This window comes from Arvicanthis niloticus, chromosome 4, assembly GCF_011762505.2.
Source record: "Arvicanthis niloticus isolate mArvNil1 chromosome 4, mArvNil1.pat.X, whole genome shotgun sequence".
Lineage (NCBI taxonomy): Eukaryota > Metazoa > Chordata > Mammalia > Rodentia > Muridae > Arvicanthis > Arvicanthis niloticus.
In genome coordinates this window covers 88952360-88977143 of record NC_047661.1, presented here as the reverse complement: position 1 = coordinate 88977143, position 24784 = coordinate 88952360, and the positions used below count along the sequence as shown (strand labels likewise).

At 38.8% G+C, this 24784-nt stretch overlaps 1 protein-coding gene across 7 annotated transcripts in view; it reads left to right on the top strand.

The window, feature by feature from the left end:
- Ntng1 (netrin G1) overlaps positions 1-24784 on the top strand; it is a 337637-nt gene that overhangs the window by 179231 nt on the left and 133622 nt on the right. For all 7 annotated transcript variants that reach the window (XM_076933155.1, XM_076933156.1, XM_034501099.2 and 4 more), the window contains exon 3: positions 10380-11020. In XM_076933155.1, the coding sequence (XP_076789270.1) occupies positions 10380-11020 (641 nt within the window). The remainder of the gene's footprint in view (positions 1-10379; positions 11021-24784) is intronic.

Below are 24784 nucleotides of genomic sequence, written 5' to 3'. Positions count from 1 at the left end.
GCTTTGGACTCTACAGAGTCCTTGGAAGCTGAAGATTTAAAAAGAGATATTCTTTTTTGAAGGGTCAATGAATGTGTAAGCTTAACTTTACTATTTGTCCAGTGAGAATATCAAGTCCAGCATTCCTGAATTTAGACATCCTGATCACCTTATGATTTAATAAACATTTTCCTCTGATGTCTGCCATAAAAATGCCAATGCCTATCCTCAGAGACAAAATGTCAGAGGTCCTGGGGGTAGAAGGTAGAGATCAATATTATGAAGGTGACATCAAGTCCCATTACCATGAGGATGAATACCAGGGAGAGCAACAGGAGTCAAGGGGTGGCTGGGCTCCAGGTTCCATGCCTAATCCTGTGGAAAACTACCAACAGTCCAAAGGGTCAAAGGCAACTGTTTTTTTTTTTTTCTGACTAGTGATTCGATGTTGGGATAAATAAACTCATAGTTCCGAAGATGATTTGTATGAAACAAGCAAAGGCAGAAGCAGGCTGCAAAATAGCACACTGCTGTGGGGCCTCAGAGTCTCCTCCCCCATCATATTGGTTTTAGCACAACCCCCACCGCAGAATTACCCCAAGCGTGAAATACCTTTGTGTTTTCTTTTTTTCTGAGAGTGCTTGAAAGGAACTTCTGTGTGTTCCTGAATAAAATACCGATCGCCATGTAAAATTATATTTAATTGCCTACTAGCAAGTGGGACACTCTGGGAGTTACACTGTGGTGTCCATACCTCTGTTTACCTGTAGGGACAGAGTGCTGTTTCTGGGGGTATGAATAGTGCTTGCTCGTTGTGTAATCTGCACCCCACTACTCTTGCCATGGTGTTATTCCTGTGTTCTTCACAATCCCCCTTTAAAAGTGAATATTCTTCTTTAATTAGTATCCAGTAAGCAAGGAAAGAATTTGGAAGCGATTGAAATCCATGAGGAGTGTGGAGATTTCAGAATGCAAGTCAATCCTTTTGGAAGTCCGTAAATCAGGAATCTCTTCCCTCTTCTTATAATCAGCAAAGGATAATATTGGTCCTCTCAAATTCTCTCACACCTGGTGGCCTCCAGAAAATGGGCTTTGGGTGGGCTTGGACCTTTCCTTTCACATAAGAAAAGAAGGAACATGGTTTTGAGCATCACATCAGAACTTTCAGCTCAAGCCAACCGTCTCTTACACTGTCTTCAGGATGGCACCTCTCACTGCGCCGGTGTCTTACTGCCCCTTGTTTCCCTTAAACTGCTCTTACTGAACTGTCCTCTGCTCTCTTGAGTTATAACTATTTTGTACCTCTGTTCTGGTTATATATATAAAGAAAAATAGTTCACTCAGTATTTGTGCATTTTTAAGACAGTAATTTTTAAAAAGCCATTTTCTAACCCCATACACCATATTGCTTTATTACAACGTTTAACTATAGACATCCCCTTTCCTTTTGGCTTGGTTCTGTTAATATTTTGTTCCTCCCCAGAACACGGGAAACATTGGTTTAGGTTGCCATGCAGGAATTCATTTGTGTGGCTTGTGATGGAGGAGCACATTTGGCTCCTTTTTAGAAATGTGTCTGCTTGACCCCTGTGACCTTCACCAGTTTGAAAGTCCTGAACATAATCTTCTGCAGGGATTTGTACAGGTGTCTATTATGGCCCACAATCTGTGATGTGGCTTCCAGTATTCTCACTATGGAAAGGTTAAGCTATCCTGACTTTCTTTTTTGAGTGAAAATGTCCACACAGTGTTAGTACTGTCAAAGAACAGATTGAAACACGCTGTAACTTCAATCAGACTTTAAGCCTGTGCCTGCCCTGGAGAAGAAACTCCACCATGAACAAAGGGTTTCCTTAGGAAATGAAGCAATCACTTTTAAACTCCAAAGTTATACAACTAACAATTTTGGAGGCTGAGGCAGAAGGATCATGAGTTTGAGGCCAGCCTAAGCTACATAGATATTTATTTCCAGGACAGCCTGTGCTATCCAGGAAGGCCTTTTTCTCAAGAAATAACGTTATAAAAACAAACCCTTTTGTCTCCTACTGTTCTTGAAGTGCTATATTCTGAGACTCATACACTTACAAATACATAGATGATTTTGTTCCAAAGGTTTTGTATATCTAACGTCTGGCAGACTCAGAGTATAATAAGCTACACTGTCATAAACACACCCTATATTAAGACCCGGTGTATTAATTCCCCAGTTTTACTGATATCAATTAGTAATCTCAATTTACTAATCTCAACTTTAAAAAAAAAACTGCTGTTTGTAGTGGTCATAACACTTTATTTCTTAATGAGCTTGGGGCAAAGAGAACATGTTACCTTATGGGGCTTTCCTCTATGTCTGTGCTCACCAGGGCTTCAAAGTGTGTCCATCTTGGTGGTACTGATAAATGTCCTTCTGTCTTCTGGCAAAGATGTCCTCTCTCTTGGATCTCACTACTTTGTTTCTAACTTCTTTCTGCTTCTTCCAAGTACCAGTAGCAGAGCTGCTGGACCAAAAGAGGGAAGCTCAGCACAGCCTGAGTCCCACGTTCCACTTCAGGGACATCTTAATATCTTCAGAAAAGCCATAAAGCCTGGATCCTCCATGTGTGAGTCATGAAATCATCTGAGGTAGAAGAATGTTGAGACAGAGAAGTTCCAAGAGGGGGCTGGGAAAAAATTCCAACAATTACAACTCTCATATAAAGTGTCAATTACCAGAGCCTCTGTGAACCTGGGAGCCTGATGGGCTCCCAGGGAGACAAGTAACAGTAGGAGAGGTATCTGCCTAAGATGGTGCCACAGCCTAGCAGTTAGAGCATACTCTAGGATCATGATTCCTCTGTGAATTTGCCAGTTCTGGAATCTTTTTAAAGGTCTTAAATTGGCAAATAGCTAGTGAAGCCTATTTGTGAAACACAGCAGCAACAGGCAGTGTGGGCCATCCCACAGTCCTGCTTCTTGCTTTTGTGTGTTTGACTTTTAAGGGTCAATATGAGTAAAGATTAGCCGGACACAAATGTCAGTAGCTCTCTGTTTTTCAAGACGGTTTTGAGTGTAAACCCAAATGTTCCTGCCGTTCAGCTTGTAACTTAGAGAAGCATCAACTAACAAATGGGCCCATTTCCATTTCCAACTGTAATTCCCAGTTGTTTGATGACAGGTAAATCCCTGAGAGAAAAGTCATGCTGATAGTCCTTCAAAGATTACAGCAATACTATGCATGTAAGATTTCTTTTTAACTCTGAAAGGCCTCGCAGAGCTTAGGTGAAAGGATGGTCTTTCAAAATACCAAGCTGCAGAAGAAAAGGGCCTCCATCCACTGGAACAGGGAACACATATCAGCAACTGTACTTGTCCTTCGAATTCTGAAAGTGCATTAAGAAAAAATAACAACATTACATTACACTGTGCCAACACATTGCTAATTAATAAGTAATTTCAATTATCCCAGAGGTAAAATATTAATATTTTAAAAATGAAAGCAAGTATCACATATGATGTTCTAATTGTTATAAAAATATTTAATAGTGAAATCAGTTTAATTATTTAAACACCTCAGAGTGGTGTAAATACTATCTACATAGTCATGCATCTTTTCTACGTTCATTCCCATAGACAAAGGATCTTAAATTAAGAAATACTTAAGGCTGCCTGCCCGGCCTGGGAGTCACCTTACAATGTAGATGCCGGCATCTGTGAGATTTAATAGCAAGAAATGGTCTTTGTTTTCATAAGTAGGGAAAAGTTGCATTTTCTTATATAAATTTCATTCTTGATGTTATTAGAAGGGATTAGGGTGGACTTGGAGTAGTCTAAAATTTAATTAACCTAATCCTTTTAACAAGAATTATTTTCATACCGATAATTCTCTGTAACAACAGTATTACAGATCACATCCACGTGAAATATTTACACTAAATATTTTAGCATATAATCTTTCCTTCAGCTCTATTGGGGCTGGTAAGATTTTTGATTCCTTTGGCTGTCTTTGTTTTGTTTCTCTCTCACTTACCCTCCCTTTATTTCATCCTCTGTTAATTTTCTCCTGGCGTCACTGTCTCTGGGTAAATTATGTTAATAGCTACTAAACCATCAATTTCCTCACAGAGTACGAGTGCTATGAAATAAGGGAAAGAGTGGATAGGTTTATTTTATTTTTATTCATTTATTTATTTATTTTGGTATCAGCAATCATTTGGTGTAGATTCCCATTTCAGATGATTTGTTTACCCATCGATTGCAATAAATTGCTGTGCTGCTGAAAATACCCCTAAGAGTAGAGTCAGATGAAGGACAAACCTGTCATTCTGGTCACCTCCTCTGATGATCCCCTGTGTAAATTACAAATTGTTCTTAATCTGCTCAAATGTCATGTTATCAGTGAGACCTTCTCTGACCTCGCAGGATAAAATTACAATCAACATCCCTCCCCCAAAGGTGCTCTCCTTCAGTTGGCTTCATTTTCCCACAATCCCTATCACCACAGAGCGCTACACTACATTGCATACTTATTGGCTTAGTACATCCCCTCCACCTGGGATGAAAACATCACAGAAAGAAAGGATCAGAATTTGTTCACTGCTATATCTTAGGAATCCAGACAAGCCCCTTTAATACAGTCATATAGTGGGCAATCGATATGAATTGTTGAACGTACAAAACTTCTCTCATCTTTCTGAAACATCAGATCTATGTGGAGCTATGGGAAACCATATTTTGTCAGCCTTCACACAGAGCTGGCTGTGCTGCTGAGGCCAAGGGGAAAGGCACCACTTCCCCAAAGACAAATTACAGACCCAGGCTTTCTGTGGCCATGTTTTTATGAAAGGACTAAAGTAGAAGCATGAGGCGCCGACTGGACCTCGCATGCTTACCATTCTAACATAAAGCAGAGGATCTCAAAGGATGCTGCTACCCATGGCACTGGCTCTTTAGGATACAAAAGGGTTCCTTAGCTTAAGAGAGGCTTGAGTAAGTGAAAGTAGATATATCTTGTAAAGCTAGGCAAGGTTTCTTTTGTTGTTGTCGTTATTATTGTTGTTGTTGTTTCTCTCTTGAACCCTCAGCATTTTTTATTAAATTTATTTATTTATTTATTTATTCATTCAGTTTCATTCTACTCACTGCCCCCTCCCTGTCACCACCTCTCATAATCTTTCCCCTATACCTCTTCCCCTTCTCCTCTAAGCAGGTGGGAGCCTCCCTGGGTATCCCCCTCACCCTGGCAATCCAAGTTTCTGTTAGGCTAGGTCCTTCTCCCACTGAGGCCAGACAAGGCAGCCTAAGTAGAAGAACATATCATACATGCAGACAACAAACAGCTTTTGTGATAGTCCGAGCTCCAGTTGTTCAGGACCCACATGAAGACCAAGCTGCACATCTGTTACATATGTGCAGAAAGGCCTAGGTCCAGCCTGTGTATATTCTTTGGTTGGTGGTTCAGTCTCTGCTCCATCCCAAATCCGTGCATTTCTTGTAGACAGGATAAATTTTGGGTAAAAAGTTTTGTGGGCAGGTTGGTGTCCCTATTGATTGACCAGAGTTCCTGCCTGGCAACAGGAGGCAGCCTTCCCAGGCTGCACATCCTCAATTCTGTGAGTGCAGGTTAGGACATTGATTCTTGGGTACCTCCTCTATCTCAAGTCTTCATCTCTTCCTCGAGATACCCTCTGCCCCTCCTCTGTTGCAGATTTCCATTCATTCTTAGGGCCATCTGGCCATCCCCCCACCCCTCCTCACACTGGACCCTGAAACTCCCTACTCTCCTCCTGATCCCCTCACCCACCCAGTTATCTCCCTCCATCTGCCTTTCACTGCCATTCCATTCCCCTTTCCAAGTGAGGCTCATGCATCCTTAGACAAGGTTTCAAGGGGCCTCAGATGCTCGTGATGCTCATCCAAGCTAAAACAAAATCTTACAGTGCCTTTCAAAATTAAAAAATTCAAAACAACTCATTGAGTCTTGGGCACTTCCTCATGACTGGTCAGTACAGCTTCGAAGGCAAGGTTGTAAGACAGGAATCTTGGCTGTAGATATCAGGGGTTCTGGCTGTCTCTGCTCTTATACTCTTTAAGTGATTTTGGCAAGTTTCCTAGCACTTTTCTATGCTTGATTCCCTCTACTCCGAGGGAGGAATGACAGAATATGCAAAGTATTTCAGCAAACTGAATGGGGGCAGGGGTGTTGACATGACCTTTAATTTACCATTCCAGGAATGGGTGAATGCCTCTTAGACAGATGTCTTCAACAACCTTTTTTAGGAGTGGCTTGTTAGTATTTATGCATCCCCAGAATCAGACCGATATGCCTCTACTTCCTTTGGTTCCAATCCTTTGACCTCTATCTGAGTATCTTTGCACATGGAAGCTAAAGGTGAATAAATGCTGTCTTCTACCAACAGTTAATACTAATGTATGGTTTTTCCCTCCAGTGTATCCAACAACCCCCCCCCCTTTGTTCCCACACTTCTGGCCACAGGTGAAGGTGCTCCAGTCAGGAGGAAGGTGGTAGCATCCACATTAGAGGTTATGCAGATGGCTGCATGCTGACAGGTGTCGAAGTGACCATATTTTAAAAGTCAATTTCAAATAAAGGTATGATCTTTGTAAATCTGACCCCTTCCAGTAAAATGTGCATTTACATCTATTTGGAATTTATAAATCCTGACAGATTCCACAATATTTATAGTCCTCCATAAAAAGCCTCTGCCAGTTTGCAGAGCTTTGCATTTGGCACTCCGGTATGCTTAAGAGAGTTTAAATAATAATAAATTTGGTGATTTATTCCACCTGGAACAGAAAGCTACCTGCCCCCACCCCCCACCCTCACCCCACCCCAGCTCATTTTGAAGGGGAGGCCTATAAATAGTGGCGCAGACGCTGGGATCAGGAATAGGGAATTGAAATCTGAGAAAGAAGTACAGCAACATTTCCATTATCACTGATGTCTTGAGTATATTTTTAAAACACTTCTGTTCCTCACATAATATCCCTTCTCTCCTTTCTCCTGCCTCATCTCAATTATACCTGAGTCCCCCACACCTGTTGCCAAGTTCGGATTCAATTGCTTTAATGGGGAAGAGGGAGAAAGTATCGGCTGACTAGGTAGGAACAGGCTGCCTCTAGGGAAGACAGCAATTCTTCAGTGTCCATCTTGTATTACACAAGAGTCAGCAGGCAACGGAGTGTCTATATCTACAGTGTAAATTAATTGCTTGAGATCCATCTCACACATCCAACAGATGATACAATCAAAAACTCACAGTTCATGAAAGGAGTAAGAAAGGAGTTCTAAGTGTAATTCCAAGAGAATGACTGAGGACCATATGAGAAGGCCAATTCTTCCAGCCAGTGATGCTCACAAATGCCCAGAATGGAGTGAGGAGACTCTAGTCATCCTTCTTTTCCATAGTTTCTTCTTGCATAGTGTCAACTACTTGTGGTCAACTGGGGTCCATCCAAACTGTTAGATGGAAAAACCTAGAAATAAACAATGTGTTTAGGGTTTACATTGTGCACTGTTGTTAGGTAACATGATGAACTCTCTTACTGTTTGACTCCATCCCACCCTTTGTGGATAAGAATAGCATTATCTTTGAATTCACACTGCAGATACTGCCCACTGATTAGTCACTGAGTAGCAGACTCAGTTCTCAGAGCAGCAATCCCCAGCCTCACAGTATTCATATCCCACTAGCCTAGCACTATATCAAAAACCCCCACCCATATCTCCCATTTATAGCATGTCATCACATAGACACTTTACTGTCCATATCTGTCTAAGAAGGAAGATGATATTAAAGTATTTTGAGAGTGACCTAATTCATATAGTTTTTATTATAACATTGTTCTGTTTAATTATGAGTCATTGCTGTTAATTTTTTTATTGTACAAATCTACAAATATTTTTTATGGGTTAAATAGGGGTAGGGGGAAAACATATATACTGGGCTTGGTGTGACCAGAAGGCTTTCAGTATTCCCTAAGGGTCTTGTAATATAGTCCCTGAAAATAAGGAAAAACTATTTATTGTACCAGAATAGTGGACTTTATATGTTATAATTTGCTTCTCTTTATAAAGAAGAATTAAGAAATACTATGTCACTGGGCAGTGGTGGCACACACCTTTAATCCCAGGACTTGGGAGGTAGAGGCAGGTGGATTTCTGAGTTCGAGGCTAGCCTGGTCTACAGAGTGAGTTCCAGGACAGCCAGGGCTACACAGAGAAACCCTGTCTCAAAAAAAACAAAACAAAACAAAAACAAACAAACAAACAAAAAAAACCAAAAAAACAAAACAAAACTAAAACTAAAACAAAACAAACAAACAAAAAAACAAAACAAAAAACAAAAACCAAATACTGTATCACTCTCTATAGATTCTACTGTTAGAAGCTGAGAAGAGGCATTTAGTGTAGCAGAAGCAGCATTACAACTGTGACATGACAAGGAGCTCTATTTCCAGCTCCTTGTTTGAGTGGGTTGTAAAGGAAGTAGCATTTGTAAGGAGAATAATAATCAACATCCACTGGGAGCTGCCTACGGGCTGGTGCAAAGTAACAAGCACACAAGTGTCTGCTTTGGTACAGCACCTTCTTCATCTCCTAGAGCAACTGATTGCCCCACATCCTGAAGGCTCCACATCTACAGTCAACATCTGCAGCCAACCTCACATGGAGAGAAGACATGAGGTGGGGGAGGTATGCAGAAAGTTACCAATGGCAAAACATGACTCTGCCCACGTAGAATACTGTGTTGATTCATTAGAACTAGCAACGTGAAGGCGCCCATGTCACAGCCTTCTGCCATTTACAGGCCCTCATTCTGTAAATGCTCCTTGTTTGATGGTTTCATGGGCTGTATAGTCAAGCCCAGGATGGTTGACTCTACACTGCAAACATACAGACCCTTCCTTGTCAATGTTCCCAAAAGAATGCAATGTAGTAACTATTTACATAACATTTACATTTAAATCATCTCCAGATGATCTAGAGTATGTGCAGGGTATATGCAAATGCTTGGATTTTAGATTAGGCGGATTTGGGTATCCATGGAGGACCTGGAACCAATTCCTCAAGGATACTGTGCTATAACTAAAGTGGGCTTCCGTGCCCCATTACGTGGAACACATTCTCAGTCCAACACATTCCTGAGCACTCCTCTCATCTCTAGCTATTAGGATGCCAGATGTTTGGACCAAGCCCCAGAGCCTGCAGTGTACCACATTTTAATGATTTGTGGTGAATAAAGTAAATGTTTTCAAACCAGACTTTATGAAGCAGGGACCCAGTTAAGTATGATGAACTGGGGGCAAAGCCAAGAGGAAGCTGAATGTTAATGAGGGTATCCATGGCTATAGAGGATATGGGTTAGGCATCTATCACTCGAGGTTAATTCTAAAACCCTACTTGAAAAGGGAGCTGATAAAGAACCATGAATTACTAAGACCTAAATAAGAATGATATCAGTAGACATGCCACGAGGAAGGGGGCCTCTTGGAAGCCCTCAACCTTAAACAAAGAACTACAGGAATCTTCAGAGTGGAAGAAATAATCTTCCCTGGGGAAGAACATACTAACTGATCATCCATTACGAAATAAATGATCAGCCCTAAAACCTCACATACAAGTAACATTATATGTACTGAGCAGATTGTATTTATATATTTAGGAACACACACACACACACACACACACACACACACACTTTTTCTTAAGCTGTGAATTTAAGAGCGAGCAAGGGGAATACATGGGAGGAGTTGGAGGATGGAAATAAAAAGAGAAATGATGATGTAATCATATGTTAATTACAAAAAATGTATACTAAAGAGAAACCACGTTTCTAAGGAATGTCGAGTCAAGAAAGGATTCCCCCTACCTTCCTAGGAGAAAGTGGAAGGCTTGAGGCATTAGGCAGTTATGAGTCTCTGTGTCTCTGTGATCACACTCTGGGTCTAAGACACACGGGATAAAGAAACTGCTCGCATACATTGAAGTCCAGGGAAAGATGAAATATTACTGTATTAATTTTATAAGATTTATTTTTATGTTATGTTTGTGTGTGTGTTGTATGTCTGTGCACCTCTTGCATGCCTGGTGCCTGTGGAGGTCAGAGTAGTCCATCACATGCCCTGGTACTAGAGTTACACAGTTCTGAGCTGCCACATAGGTGCTAAGACTTGAACGTGGGTCTTCTGAAAGAGCAAAGCAGTGTCATTAACTCCTTAGTCGTCTCTCCAATGTCCCATGGTACCTTTTTAAAGGCTATTATAGAGAATCCAATTGGGGAAAGTGAAATGTTTAGTGATTTTGTTATTGTTGTTTTCTGTCCTAGCTTGCTAGCCATGAGCAATAAGAAAAGACTGTTATGCCAGTATTTAATGTGCCCTCCTTTCTTTGTCTCTCATAGGGCAACCCTTACATGTGCAATAATGAGTGTGATGCAAGTACCCCTGAACTGGCACACCCTCCTGAGCTGATGTTTGATTTTGAAGGAAGACATCCCTCCACATTTTGGCAGTCTGCTACTTGGAAGGAGTACCCCAAACCTCTCCAGGTTAACATCACCCTGTCTTGGAGCAAAACCATTGAACTCACAGACAACATAGTTATTACCTTTGAATCGGGGCGTCCAGACCAAATGATCCTAGAGAAATCTCTCGATTACGGACGAACATGGCAGCCCTATCAGTATTACGCCACAGACTGCCTACATGCATTCCACATGGACCCGAAATCCGTGAAGGATTTATCTCAGCACACGGTCTTAGAAATCATTTGCACAGAAGAGTACTCCACCGGGTACTCCACGAATAGCAAAATAATCCACTTCGAGATCAAAGACAGGTTTGCGTTTTTTGCTGGACCTCGGCTACGAAATATGGCTTCCCTCTATGGACAGCTGGATACAACCAAGAAACTCAGAGATTTCTTCACAGTCACGGACCTGAGAATCAGGCTGTTGAGACCTGCCGTTGGGGAAGTATTTGTAGATGAACTACATTTGGCACGCTACTTTTATGCGATCTCAGACATAAAGGTGCGAGGAAGGTAAGAGAACACCTGCCCATCTTGAATGGAAAAAAAAGAGACTGTGTCCAAAAATTATGCCCACAGTTATAAAGTGACTTAGGTCAATTTTTATTTCCTTATTTCTGAGGAGCACCACTATGCAAGTAGGTTCTAAAGGCATTTGAGACCCTTTGACTCAACAATGATTTGTAAACACGCATTGGCTGCCACTCTTCAGGCAGTCTTTAGAATTTAAACAAAAGGAAACATAAGTGATCTTACCGGAAGCAATGGAACTCCCTAGGTGAGGTGATGCTAAATTCCTCAGCAGAGTGAAGCTGGTGGCTCTGTTAGAAGGCTAAGGGAAACAAGGTTATATCATGCATTTCCCAATGCAAGCAAGAGTCACCATGCAGTGTTAGACCTAAAAGCCATCTGAGAAATAAAATCCATTTCTTAAGAGTGGTAAGGTTCCCTTTTCTAAGGTTTTGGACAGTTTTGTATTAAATAATATTTCACATATAAAATACAGACTTGGGACTCTTTATAGGTCAAGTACAGATGGTGGTTATAATCAGGGATAACTGATTTTAGAAATATATATATATATTTTTTTTTAAAACTACAATTACATTACAAAGAATCTGAAGATGTTTGAATGAAAAACTCCAATAATGAGAACAAACACTACCAACATAAGAGATTTTCATTCTGCAAGGCATGATGGGAATGGAAGCATGGGATAATGGGTGGGAAATAAATATAATCAAAGAAATAATTATTTCTAAACTGTGAAAACATGAGGATAAGTGTGTGAATGGTAGACCTGGCATAAGCAAACAATTGAACGAACCCACATAAATCAGGCTTCATTCAATTGGCTGGCTTTCAGATTCTCTTAGGTCTTGCCTAGTCCTCAGAGACTAGAGGTGTGAGACTCTGGTCCTTCAGAGAGTTGTCTCCACGTGCTAATGACTAGGCATTTGTTGCTGTTGTGAGTGTCATAGTGAGAAAAAAAAGAACGATGCAATGACGAGCTTTACTGCTTAGTGAGGCATCTAGGGTTTCAGAACATTAACTTTGGGGAAAAAGTGTATGAATTTGTGTGTGTCTCCTCTGCTTAGTGTTGTGTTCCCCATGGCCAGTAAAGAGTCTTTAGATTTGGACCCTACTGTCACCTTTTAACCAAGGTCTCAGTGAAGAATGACAATATCTTAAAAGCAAGTTAATATTTTTGAGAAATTTATGCCCTGGTATATTGATACCCACACTGAGTTTGGGTCCCCTAGTGTTAAGAGAAGTGTGCATGGATTAGCAGGAGATACAGGACAATGGGATGCTGTCTTCTCAGACTCGAGTGTGTATGGTACTAAAATGCTTCATCACATTCAGGAACAACTTAGTCAAAGACTATCAGCTTCAAATATGATCCTATGTATTCTTGTCTGTATATACTGTACGAAAATATTCAATGTTTTTAACAATAGCACACCAACATCAAATGACAAATACTATGACTAAAAGAATAAAGCTCAAAATTAATAGCCTTAGATTTATGTGACTTTGTTATATTAAATTCAGATAGGTCAGTTTCTGGCAGCTTGAAGACTCCTTAATGTGTACTTGAGTTTCTAGAGATCACTATACCCCAAAAGCTTTGATTTAGCCTTATCAGAAAGGCAACATTTCAGAGGTTTTCAGTTATGAAATAACCAGTGCTAGAGCTTATTTTTGGTATTAGAAATTCATTTTTCTATCCTCAGATTCTTTTGAAAGAAAGTGTAAAACACGTTTTCGAGCTAAGGGCAGCTTTATGCATGCTCCATTGGAGTTAGACAGGCCATCTCCTAAAGGTGGCATGCCAAAGAACACTGAATCCCTCCAGACTTCTCACCTTTCTCTTAAGCCTTGCCTTCGCAATGACCTCCAGCTGCTTTTCACTGGCTGCGAGGGATGAGCTGGACCCAGATTCTATCAAACTGCCTTCCCTGAGTCTCACCTCTGCTGTCATTCCTGTTCACCAGATAGCTGTGAGCTGGTGAGAAGCAGCTGGGCACCAAAGAAAGGTCCAGTAGAGGTGAGGCTCTTCCATACGGTGCTGCTCTGTCACCTCCACCCTCTGTCCAAATTCCTCAGGGGCAAACTGATGCTGGCGTGTACTGCACTAGGCACCAGATGGCTAGAGTATTTTTAGTCCTGGGGGAGGGACTAAGGAAGCAAGGCCTGATGGCTCCGGCGTGTCTCCAGCTTTCAAGTTATGTAAGGAATATTTGCCTATGATGGAACCACTAAACAGAAAGCTGAGCAACGTTGGTTCATGACGCCTCCCAGCCTAGATATCATCATGATTATTTTCCCTTGAAAATTCCAAGATTAATGTCTTCGGTTATCTCTCCCTTAAACAACAGGTCACCTATACAAAGCTTGTCTGCTAGTCGATGATGTCTAAGAGAAAATTCTAAATCTCCCAAAATACAAGCAAGGGCATTGTTTCTCACACCTTGCCTTTACACATTATCCCATGATCACACAATCGTGGAATCTTATATGTCTATACCTGTCTGTATCCAGGAATAATAGTAATAATATGTTTCTGTTTGTCACTTCCAAAACCATCCAAGCAAATTGTGGGAATTTATATGAATTATTGTATAAAATTTGGATGGAGACCAGATATCAATGTTTGCAAAACAGGCAACAGAAATATATATTTTTTCATCTTGACATATTAAACTATGAAATGGGAATAGTTGAAAATATCTAATGTACATATGCAAATGTAGAGTTTATATCGACTAGCGTTACTTCACCTAAAAGCAATGTTTTGACTACCACTAGATTAGTGGATCATTTAGGCTCTTCTGGCCATGAGATATATCGAGTATCTATTGAGTTGGTGACAAAAACTATGATATTATCATAAGATGTATTTCTCTCTTGCTTCATGCTTTTTTTTTTCTTTCATTTGCCTCTTCTCATCGAGTATTTATTAAGAAAATAGAGGAAAAGGAGGAAGCAGTGCTACTGGCAATCTCAGCAACTCCGTAGCACTTACATTGTTCAATAAACCTAATAATCTTCATGGGCTAATTCTGACTTATGGCTGTCCTGCTTCAGTAAATCAGGGTGATTTTCTCTAGTGAATAATAGAGGAGTTCGGTGCGCCAGGACCTTAATTAAAGAGCTACTCTCTTAGTCTTGATCTCATTTTAATTTACAGGGTAATACTACAATAATATCACTAATGGAAGGTACATTAAAGGACATCGAGTAGCATTAACTGTATTAAATTATGGTACTTGTGTTAATTAACTGCTGAAGCAAGATGGTTCTAATGGCCAAGAGTCCGTCCAGTGCATAAATAAACCGTACCCGAGTGAGAGGTGAGAAGAGGAAACGAAGAGGGCATGTTTGCTCTGAACACTTTTTTTTCCCCATACAGACAGGGGATTAAATTCAAAAGTCATTCAATATATAATGTCCAAAATGTTTCTGAGTTACAAATACCATGTTTTCTTCTGAGCATTCTTCCCATAATTAAGTTAATTAAACCTGAATACATGGTCAGATACATGGGCTTTTATCAGAATATAAACTCTGTATTCTCTTTTGCCTCTTTGAGGTAAGGCTGAGGAAGCAGTGTGATTTATTATAATAGTTTTGTTTTTAAATCTGAAAGATAAATGAGCATTTAGTAATAAGCTCATTTGTTTTTGAGATGTATTATCAGCAATGTATCAAACTACTGGCTTTGAACATTGGATAATAGAATTTCTCCTTTAACAGCATAAACATGAAGGTAAACTTGAAAGAAATAGTCAAATCTGATCAACATCTCAGTTTCTTGTCTTTTAAAGTACATTCCTAGCGGTAACTCATACCTTTTCAATGGTATGCATTCCCTTCTCACCCCAAGCAGTGCCTACTCTCCTTCTGTTACAGGCTGGCTGTCACAATAGCGAATAGTTTCAAGTTTAGCTTCTCCGTAGCTTACCTTTCTGAAGTTTACATTGAGTCCAGGGCAAAGATGTTAGAAAATGTCAGAAATAAGTAATTAATAAATTTCAAATGGAGTTTGTTAAAGAATGTACTTGTATTTACTATGGATTATAATTGTCAGACACTTTCTTTGACAACTTTGTAACTTAAAAACTATAGGTATGTACACATAAGAGACAAACATGTATGAGACTCAGTGCTCTCTTTAATTTCAGACACCCCTTGAGGCTTTTGAAATATAACCTTTCCCCAGTTACTGGAACAATTAATATTTTTGTTAATTAATTAATTAATTAATTTACTTTGTCTTTCCTATTTCCATTGCTTTCCCCTGAGAAGGATTCTGAGGGGATTAGAACGAAGCCCTATTTTAGCATATATACCCTGACCACAATTTCCTGCCCCTCCTCTCTTCCAAGCCCCCCATTCAACTCCCTTCTTCCAAACCCCATCTCAACAAGTCTTGGCATAGCAAGTTGTAGTAAGACTTAGGTACATCTTCTCCTACTGAGGCTAGACAAGGCAACCCAGCAGGAAAGGGTCCCAAAGGCAGGCAACGAAGTCAGAGACAGCTTATGCTCCAGATGTTGGGAGCTCTGCAAGAAGATCAAGCTATACAACTATAAAATATGTGTGGAAGGCTTATGTCAGGCCTGGCCAACCCTGTCTCCTGTGCCAGAGGCAGGGTCTGAAACAAGACAGTGACAAAGCTATATTACCAGGGTGTCACAGGCAGAAAATCTCCATACCTTCTTACTCCCAGGAGTCACACCTAGCACTCAGAACTCGTGACTATTTAAATGTCACCATCTTGGGGTTTTTGTAAGTAGGGCAAGGCTAAGTTTTAAGTTAGTACCCAAACTATTTAATCTTGAGTGAGCAGGAATATTTCTGAGTGGTACTGAAGAGACGGCTCAGCAGTTAAGAGTGCTGGTTGCTCCTCCAGATGACCCGAGGACAGCTCCGAAGTATCTATAATTCCACTGTGAGGTGATCCATGCCCTCTTTTTTGACCCCTATGGGCACCAGGGACACACATGGTACACAGACATAAATGTAACCAAAATGCCCATTTTTTAAAAAAAAAAATTGTGAAACTTTTGAAGTATATGGACAATTTGAATTTTAAAATTATTTATAAAACAGTGTCATGCTAAGTTGATTTGCTAGCTACAAAAAGTATGTCAGTTTTTTTTTTTTTTTTTTTTTTTTTTTTGCAGGTTCTTTCTTGGGTGTCATTCTTAGGCAAAACTAAAATAAATTTGCCAAAATCTTTACATTTCAGTTCTCACGTCAGAAACATCCTGCCACACGCTTTGGAAAGAGTGTGACTCTGTGTTTTCTTGTCATCAATGAAACCTAATCGTTGAAGCTGGGCTTTCCACCCACTTAGCAGATTCTGCTTTTATAGCATCTCCCTTTTCTCTGTTTTCAACTCACATTTTTTCTCCATCATGGGGCAGATGCAGTGGGCACACAGCAATGTACACAACAAAGCTTCTACTTTCAAAGGGCTCATGCTTTCAAAGCCTGGAAGGGTAAAGGCAATATCGGCTGAGGGCTTTTATTATTTGCTTCTTGTGTTTTTCATTATTACAACAAATTTAAATTTGTGTAACTTTTAAACTAAACAGGCTTATTTAAATTTCTGTCCTGAAGGTTCATAGAGCTGTATCTGATGACTTTCTTCTTGCGGTTATGGTCCCAAGGCAGCCCAGGATTGCATGGTGTGAAACTTCTGTTCCTGCTATTCTCCAAAGCCACTAGAATTAAATTGAGGACATTCACTTTGGTCATCTTATTTAATCCTGACTACTTCTAAAGCCTCATTGAATTATTTAATTATTATTATCATTAAAAACCATCATTAAGTTATTTCTATCCTCTTAATACTGCACAGTGGGTTAAAGTTCAGTTCATGAAGTCCCTGGAGATACATCTAAACCATATCTAATTCATAGCACCACATGAATTCTTTTGAGATAAAAGAACTACTAATTTAATTAGAGAAGACTAGTAAAAAGTTTGACATTTGTACAGTATCTAAAATGTGTAGTACAGTGTGTAATGGATATTCAAGGCAGACAAATTATGCACGAAACAGCACAGCTTGTTGAGAAATTCCAGATAGGAAATGAACTGTGGAATCCTCAGAGATTCTTTCCCATCGTCTCCCAATGGATTGTCATCATCTTTAAGAAGCACTAGAGTTTCTACATCTTGCTCTTGCAGTTGCTCATGTTATAATGCATCTAAATTTATAAGTTTTCACATGCAAGCTGAATACAGAGGAGAAACACTTTAAGGCGGTAGTAGAAAATATTCCATTGTGTGACTACTGAGAGCTGTAGCATTTGTTTAACTTAGGAGCAATTATGACTCCCAGACCTGGTGCTCAAGTTGAGAGTCAAGAAAGGCATTTCAAATCCTTGGAAGTCAACATAGAGTGATACTTTGAGATTCTCTTGTAAGGAGAGGCAGTAGGGCTTGAGAAGAAATTATAATCTGAGCAAAGACCTGGGGAGAGATTCCTTAATCATCTGAAGGCATGGCGTGGGGAATAATATGGAAGTAGGGTTTTAGGCAATCAGTGGCTTAGCTACATATTTGTATTATACCACTCCATGTTTGACAGTAGGAAACCAAGTTGGGATTCCAGTTCAGACTCTTCAATGGGCACTCTACTGTTCCGAAGAGGTTTGGATTAGAAATTCTCACACTATATGGAGTAGGTAAAACTTGAGCAATGGATCACATCTATTTTAAAAATAGTCATTTAATAACTATTCACCGAACCCCACAAAACACTGGTGTTTAAAAGCTGCCTTCCAAAGGAAACTGAGATATAATCTGAAAAATAAATATATCAACCTAGAGGCAAATGTGCTATTCCTTGTTGAAATGTGAGTAATGACCCTTAACATTAGTGTAAGCTTCAGCTTCTAAGGTTCTTGTCGACTGTTTTACTTCTATTGGTCCTCACAAAAGTCTTGCAAGACACATGGATTTAACTTTGTTTTACTTGTGAGAAAACCAAGGACCAGAGATGTTTCATGACTGAATTTTCACTCATGCAATAAAGTATCAGTCAGGTCCTGACTGCAATGGGCTGTAGTCTAAGCTTTTGCATCTACAGTAGCATGAATGGAGCTTAATAAACCCAGAAGACTCAGAAAATCCCTAAAGGATCTATCAGTATACAGCAAAACAAACCATTACATCTCTGCCATTCATGGTGTGTTCAGGGGTCACAGACTCCTTTTGCTGTTTGCTCTTGCACTATACCAGGTTGCTGTTCTCTGCTTACTTGCTTTCTGACTTCTTAGTTTTACTTTCGTCAATTGTCAAAGTGTAACTGAGCTAAAATACTTTACTATATTAGATATAGGGATTTTACCACCAAAGTAAATTATGACACTATGGTATTTCCTGAGAAAAGAAATGAGTTGAAATTTCTGAATATTTTCTTTTATGTTTCTCTGAAAATTTAAGTACCTGCAACTGCATTTCACTAAAATAAAAACACGAAATAATCAAATAATCAAAAAAAAAAAAAAAAAAAAAAAAAACATCAGGCCACTGATATTAATGGATAAAATTGGAAATGGTGAGTCATGCTAACCTTTTTTAAGTGATTTCATCCTTTACATGAGCGTCTCCAGTTTTCCTGTTGATATCGTACATCACTATCAATTCTGCCTTTTAGAAGTTCACTGACTAAATGCATTGCCTATTTTGCAATATGCAATTTTATAGGGTTATATTAAGTGATCCTATCACACAGGTGGGTTTTTTTTCCAAGCTAAATGGAGTTTTGACCACTCCACTATCAAAATTTTCACTTGCTGCCATTTTAAAGGGAGAATGAATCTCCATAACTAAGAATACTCAAAGTAAAGATCTGATGGTCACAAATTAAAACTAAAAATCAGCACCGGGAGGGCAATCGCTCAGGCAGTGAATATGCTAGAGAGAACAGCTGGTTTGAGCACCTGCTTTGGGAGACAACTGGGGAGGGGCATTCTGATTTCAAGCATATTTTTAAAATCCTTGAAAAAAATTGAACTATAAAGAGAATCTATACACAAGTCTCTCCTTTTCCTTTGAGATTTCTGCCATTAAAAGCAGAGGATGTATGTAATGATGCCTTTATTTAAAGTATGGACCTCATTAGGATGCAGGAGCACAACTCAGTCTAAGAACTTGTCTTTTTATTCTTCATTCCCAAGTGCTAAAGTTTTTTTTCTTAAGATAGACCATTAAAATGCCTTTAAAAAGGAAACAGAGATATCTGAAGAAAATACCACATAATAAAATAGTAAAAGAATTTAACCTAGTATTTGTATGGGAAGATGCAACCACATTGGCAGGTCTGAAAAACAGAACCAGGTATGAACTTGGGACTCCTGTATCTAACATGTGGGGCTAAGTTCTATATTCTAATTCATAATTTAGTGGTTATTATCCCCCAACAGTATTGTAGTGAGAGAGGGAGTGTGTGTGTGTGTGTGTTTGTGTGTGTGTGTTTGAGCACGCATGTGTGCATGGTTTGTGTGACCAGAAGCATTTCCAGATACAATAAAAAATGTTGTCTTGGTCTAATATTTACTATGATAAATATTTACTATGATAGCCTCCAAATGAAAGAATAGACATTTATTTTTGCAATTTGATACTAGGAGTCTATATATTGATTCCATTGCAGCAGAGGTCTAGGTATATCGTCAACAAGTTACCCTTAGAAATAATATGTTACCCTAGTGCATAAAAAGTCATGGTTGCTGTGTTTGCCTTCATTTTATAGACAGAAAAACTTCATCAAAATGAAGTTAATTGCAGGTGACAAAGGGGCGATGATTTAGACATCATTTTTTTTGTTGGCTAATGTATTTGTTTCTGAATTTGAAAAACAGTTGTTGACTTGAGAGACATGTTTAAAATATATGGTATGGCGACCTCAAGAAGTCACATCAATTCAAAGATCCTGACTCAAGGCAGTAAGTTCAGATAGGAACTCTGATGGTTCTCTTTCGCACTGTGGTTGTGCTGAGGATAATAGATGTTGTGTTGGAAACACAGTGAGAGTAAACAAGAGAAACTATTAAGGTTTCAAACTCATTATCTATCTTAATGATTTATTGGTTATGAGTCAGGAGAAGTGGGTCCTGTACTCATAACTCCTGGAGAGCTCAGAGTCAGCCAAAAGAAACAGAAGCAGGGTCTCCCTTCTATATAATGGAATATTTTCATATACTCCTCAGAATTAATCTATAAATATCCTACTGCTCAAATACATTTGAGAAACCCTCACACATATATCCTTCTATGGAAATCACAATACTGAGTATAGGTCAGAGTCTCTGGGTTGTTCTACAGTAAACATTAGTATTTTATTTAAGTCAGAGCCTTAAAACCATACTTAGCTGAAGTGTGTATGTGTGCATGCATGTTCTTGTACATGCATGCACATATGTCTGTATTAATACACCCACAAAACTATTATTCACAGAAATCATGTTGGGGTAGCAAAATTCTTCATTATTAAACTAGATAATTAAACTTCTATTGTGATAAAACAAAATAAATGAAAATATCTGTGGACTGTGTGAGCATGCATGTGTGTGCTTCCGTGTGTGTGTGAATATGCAAGTGTATGTTTGTATCTCTGCTTGAGTATGCATGTATATGTGTGTGTGTGCATGTGTGTGTGTGTGTGCACATGCCCATGTGTTTAAACAGTGCCAAGAACAGATTGATTTTTCAGAGCAAAGTAATTTTAGCTCTCATCCTCTCTACATTGTCACTACATTAGATAAAAGGCTAGCTTTGATATAGACTTTCACCATTTTTTTTTTTGCTGCATCTTATTTTTACCTTGCAAAGTAGCAGGTATGTTTTAAAAATTGTAAAAAAAAAAAAATTAAGTACCAAATTGGAATAGATAAGGAGTAATTTTTTTCTGTTTTGGTTTAGGCTGGAGAAATTATGATAGAAGCCTTAGCATGTAAAATATGCACTATCAGGTGGTGCAATCTGGTGTGTTCTGAGATAAATAGAGATGCTAACAGCTTTTGATCTCTCTGACTGTGAGTTCTTTACACTCTATAACAGTAAGTTAAAACCATGCATGTAAAGGAAATTAAGATTAACTAGTAACTAATATATATTTCCATTTGCTTTGGGTGATATTCTTAAGCATACAGATTATTTTTAGTTAAATGAACAAATTCAAGCCCTGTAAGACAAAGTTAAGGGGTAGCACCTTGTCGCAGACTCATGTTGCTGTCCTGGTTGCTTTTACCCATTTGAGGCTACCAGAATATCAGGCAAGCAATGCTGTTACAACATATTGGTGACATCCATGTATAATTATAGATCCTCAGGGCTGCTGGGAACAGGGAACAGATGGGGGGAGGGTGGGCCAAGAAAGAACGGGAGGGGGAGTCTAAGAGGTCATAGATTTGGCAGGTTGGGGAAAGACAACATGATAAACTCCTGTACGGGGTTTATATAGACAGTGCGTGTGCCAAATAGGGAGTCATAACATTACAAAATCACTTATTTTGGAATGGAAAAAAATCACAGAAATAATTTCATCTAACGCCCTTTTCAGACTGAAATATAATGTAGTTGAGTGAATTGGCCAGGAGCAATACTGTTGTATAACGAGAAGCTAGACCCACAATGTATTGGTGATTTACTGGTTGACCTGTACCTAGAACTAGGACACATATACATTAGAAACTCCATAAATGACTATTAAAGACCTAAGGGAAATTTTATGGATCACTCTTCTCATATCATATAATCATTTGGCATATTGGTACTCTGCCCTTTTGGTATCCTGTGCCCACCTTTGCTTATTTCACACATAAAAGCTAGGGAATAGGAGAAAATCCTGTTTGTTTTCTTTTGGGGGGGAGATATGTCAGTAATGTTATTTCACCCAACTTCACCAAACATGCAAAGCTTCAGATTTCAACCCACTGTCCAAAATTGAGGAAAATAATTTAATTACTTCAAGTACCAATATAAATGTCATAACAAGTAGGTAAATAAATACCATGACACACAGCTACAAACTATTTGTGTTTCTGGTCCCTTCTAGACTCTTCAGTGAGGATGGGGCAGTCTTCAACAATGGGTTTGAAAAACAAGACATTAACAAATAGAAAGACAAGAATATGAAGAAGAGGAGGAAGGAAGAGAGAGAAAAGATAAGGAAGGGGAAGGAAGAAAGAAGAGAGGGCATAAAACCTACATCTTAAACCACATATCTAATTTAAAACAGATCAAAGATCTAACGGTGAGGGTAAAATTTCATGACATCAAATCCAGCAAAAATGTCTTAGAATGGACACTAAATAGTCAACAAAAGAAAAAAGTAGCTTGCATTTTGTCAAGTTAAAAATCTGTGTGTTTCAAAAAACATTATGAATAGGGTAGAAAATCAGCCCAGAGAATGGAAAGTCTTGGGGTGGTGGTGAGTCTTCAGCTCCATCAGGGCTTCTTAGATACTCACTGGTTCTCAGAGTTCTGTCTATTACTTCTGCCACTGGAGATCTGGGGAGTCATCAGATAACAGACTTTGAGATGAGTCTTTCCTGTGCCCTGGGTATATTCATTGACAGAACAAGATCAAACCCGCTAAAACGTGTGTAGTGTTGATATCAAATAATATGGTGAGCAGATTATTTACCTTAGCACTAAAAAGATGTTAACTATATAAAATCCTGAAATGTGTAACAAAATTATGAAAAAAAATAGGATGGGAAGTCTGAAATGTTCTGTAATTATAAAAAGAATGGGATCCATTTTACACACCGCAATAACCATTTGATTAAAGCTATTATAAAAACTTTTTTTTTTTAATCTTAAGAATAACTTTGGAGTAAGATGGCTCAGGAGGTAAGACATATGCCACAGGCTGGAAGTCCAGTTTAGATCTATAAAACCTACATAAAAAACAGGTAAGTGGGATAGCCTGCCTATAATTCACTGTTCTTGTGGAGGAGACAAAGTCGCAGAAGCAAGTTAGCTATATAAAATAGCCAAGGGAATTCAGTGAGAGATCCCATCTCAGTGTATCACGAGGAGATGGACTGAAGAAAATGCTTGAAGTCAACTTTGGGCCTTTTGCATGTATATGTACTAGCACACACATGAATTCATATGTGTTCAAACACACCTACATAAACCCATGCACACCATAATACAGACAAAAGAGAATAACTTGGTTTGGGATTAAGAACCAAAAAAGTAACCTATTACTTTTAGTTTACTTGAAATGCTATTATAATTTATGTGAGAACATAGTAATTGGTGGATTACAAAGGAGTAAGCTGGGTCTCAGACAGACTCCGTGACATCTAATCCTAGAACTATAACATAGAAAATAATATCTTCCCTATATACTTCTGATGAATTTTCTTTAAGTATAACAATGTAAAAAAGAAGAAGAGAAGGAGAAGGAGGAGGAGAAGGAGGAGGAGGAGGAGGAGGAGGAGGAGGAGGAGGAGGAGGAGGAGAAAGGAGAAGGAAGGAGAAGAAAGAAGAAGAAGAAAAGAAGAAAAAAGAATGGAAAAACCAGATATAAGTACTTGCATATTTTGTGCTTGCTAGTTTGTGGCAGTGTGCCATTTCCTACAGAGAAAGATGAATGGCCATAGTTCCTGTCTTCAAGATGCTACCATCTGCATGGACTGACAGATACTTCAACAAGAAAATTACAAAGCAATGTGGCCTGGACCATGATACGGTTTCTGTGGCAACAGTGAACAGGATAAAGGGTGTCAGCCCATACTTCTGGGATGAGAGAAGCTAGCTAAAAGACAACCTGATGTTCTCATCTCCATTAAGGCTATCACAAATATCATAATAGTGAGGTAAAGCTATTTGAAATTAGCATGACTAATAAATAAAATGTCAATATTATATAGTGATTAAGACACTGTATAGTATCCTGTTTTAGTACCAGGTAAATATTTTAAAAAAGTAGACACATTTTTGTTCCCATTTTCCTAATAAAAGCACATCTAAAAAATTAGTTCACAGTAGAGTTGTCTCAGATACAGGGAAGTACTGAGGAAAGAGTAGATTGGCAAGCTTGCATGTATGCTGTTTAATCACACTGAATGGCAGGCTCAATTTTCAATACAAAGTTAATCCTGTTTTCATTAAATATAAATGTTCTTTATGGAAAACAAATGTCCTTCAGAAGCAGAGGGATCTCTCTCAGGGTGACATGTTATATCTTTGTTTAGAAGCAATGAGTTGAAAACAAGAAGCTTCTTTGCAATGCCATAGCTTCCTCTTGTCCTTGATATTGATTATTCTATTACATTTCCCTACTAACAACAGCAAAGGCAAAGACCCTTGTATTGTTTTACTTCCACAAACTGAAGGAAATTACATGCCACAGGTGAGTTTTTGACACACATGAAAATAAGAAAATATCACACAGTGTACCAAGTTTGTTAACCAGTTCTCGTTCTCCTGAAAAGGCTGCAGTGGATGTCTTTTGCTAGCTAAACCCTCCACTCACTGATACCTAGAATGTAGAAAATCACAAACTTAAAACTTATTTTGGTGCCTTAGTCCCTTCATCTGTAAGATGGACAAAGCCTACTTCAAATGATAGGTAAAATCTTATTAACATGAGTGAAATGGAAATGTATACTAAATACGTATTTTATTTTACTGTAATGCTCATGAATGTAGCCAGAATGTAATATCATCACTTTGAAGGAAGCTCTGGCTTGTTTTAATATTATTTCTTCCAAGGCTTACAACAGCACATTGTCT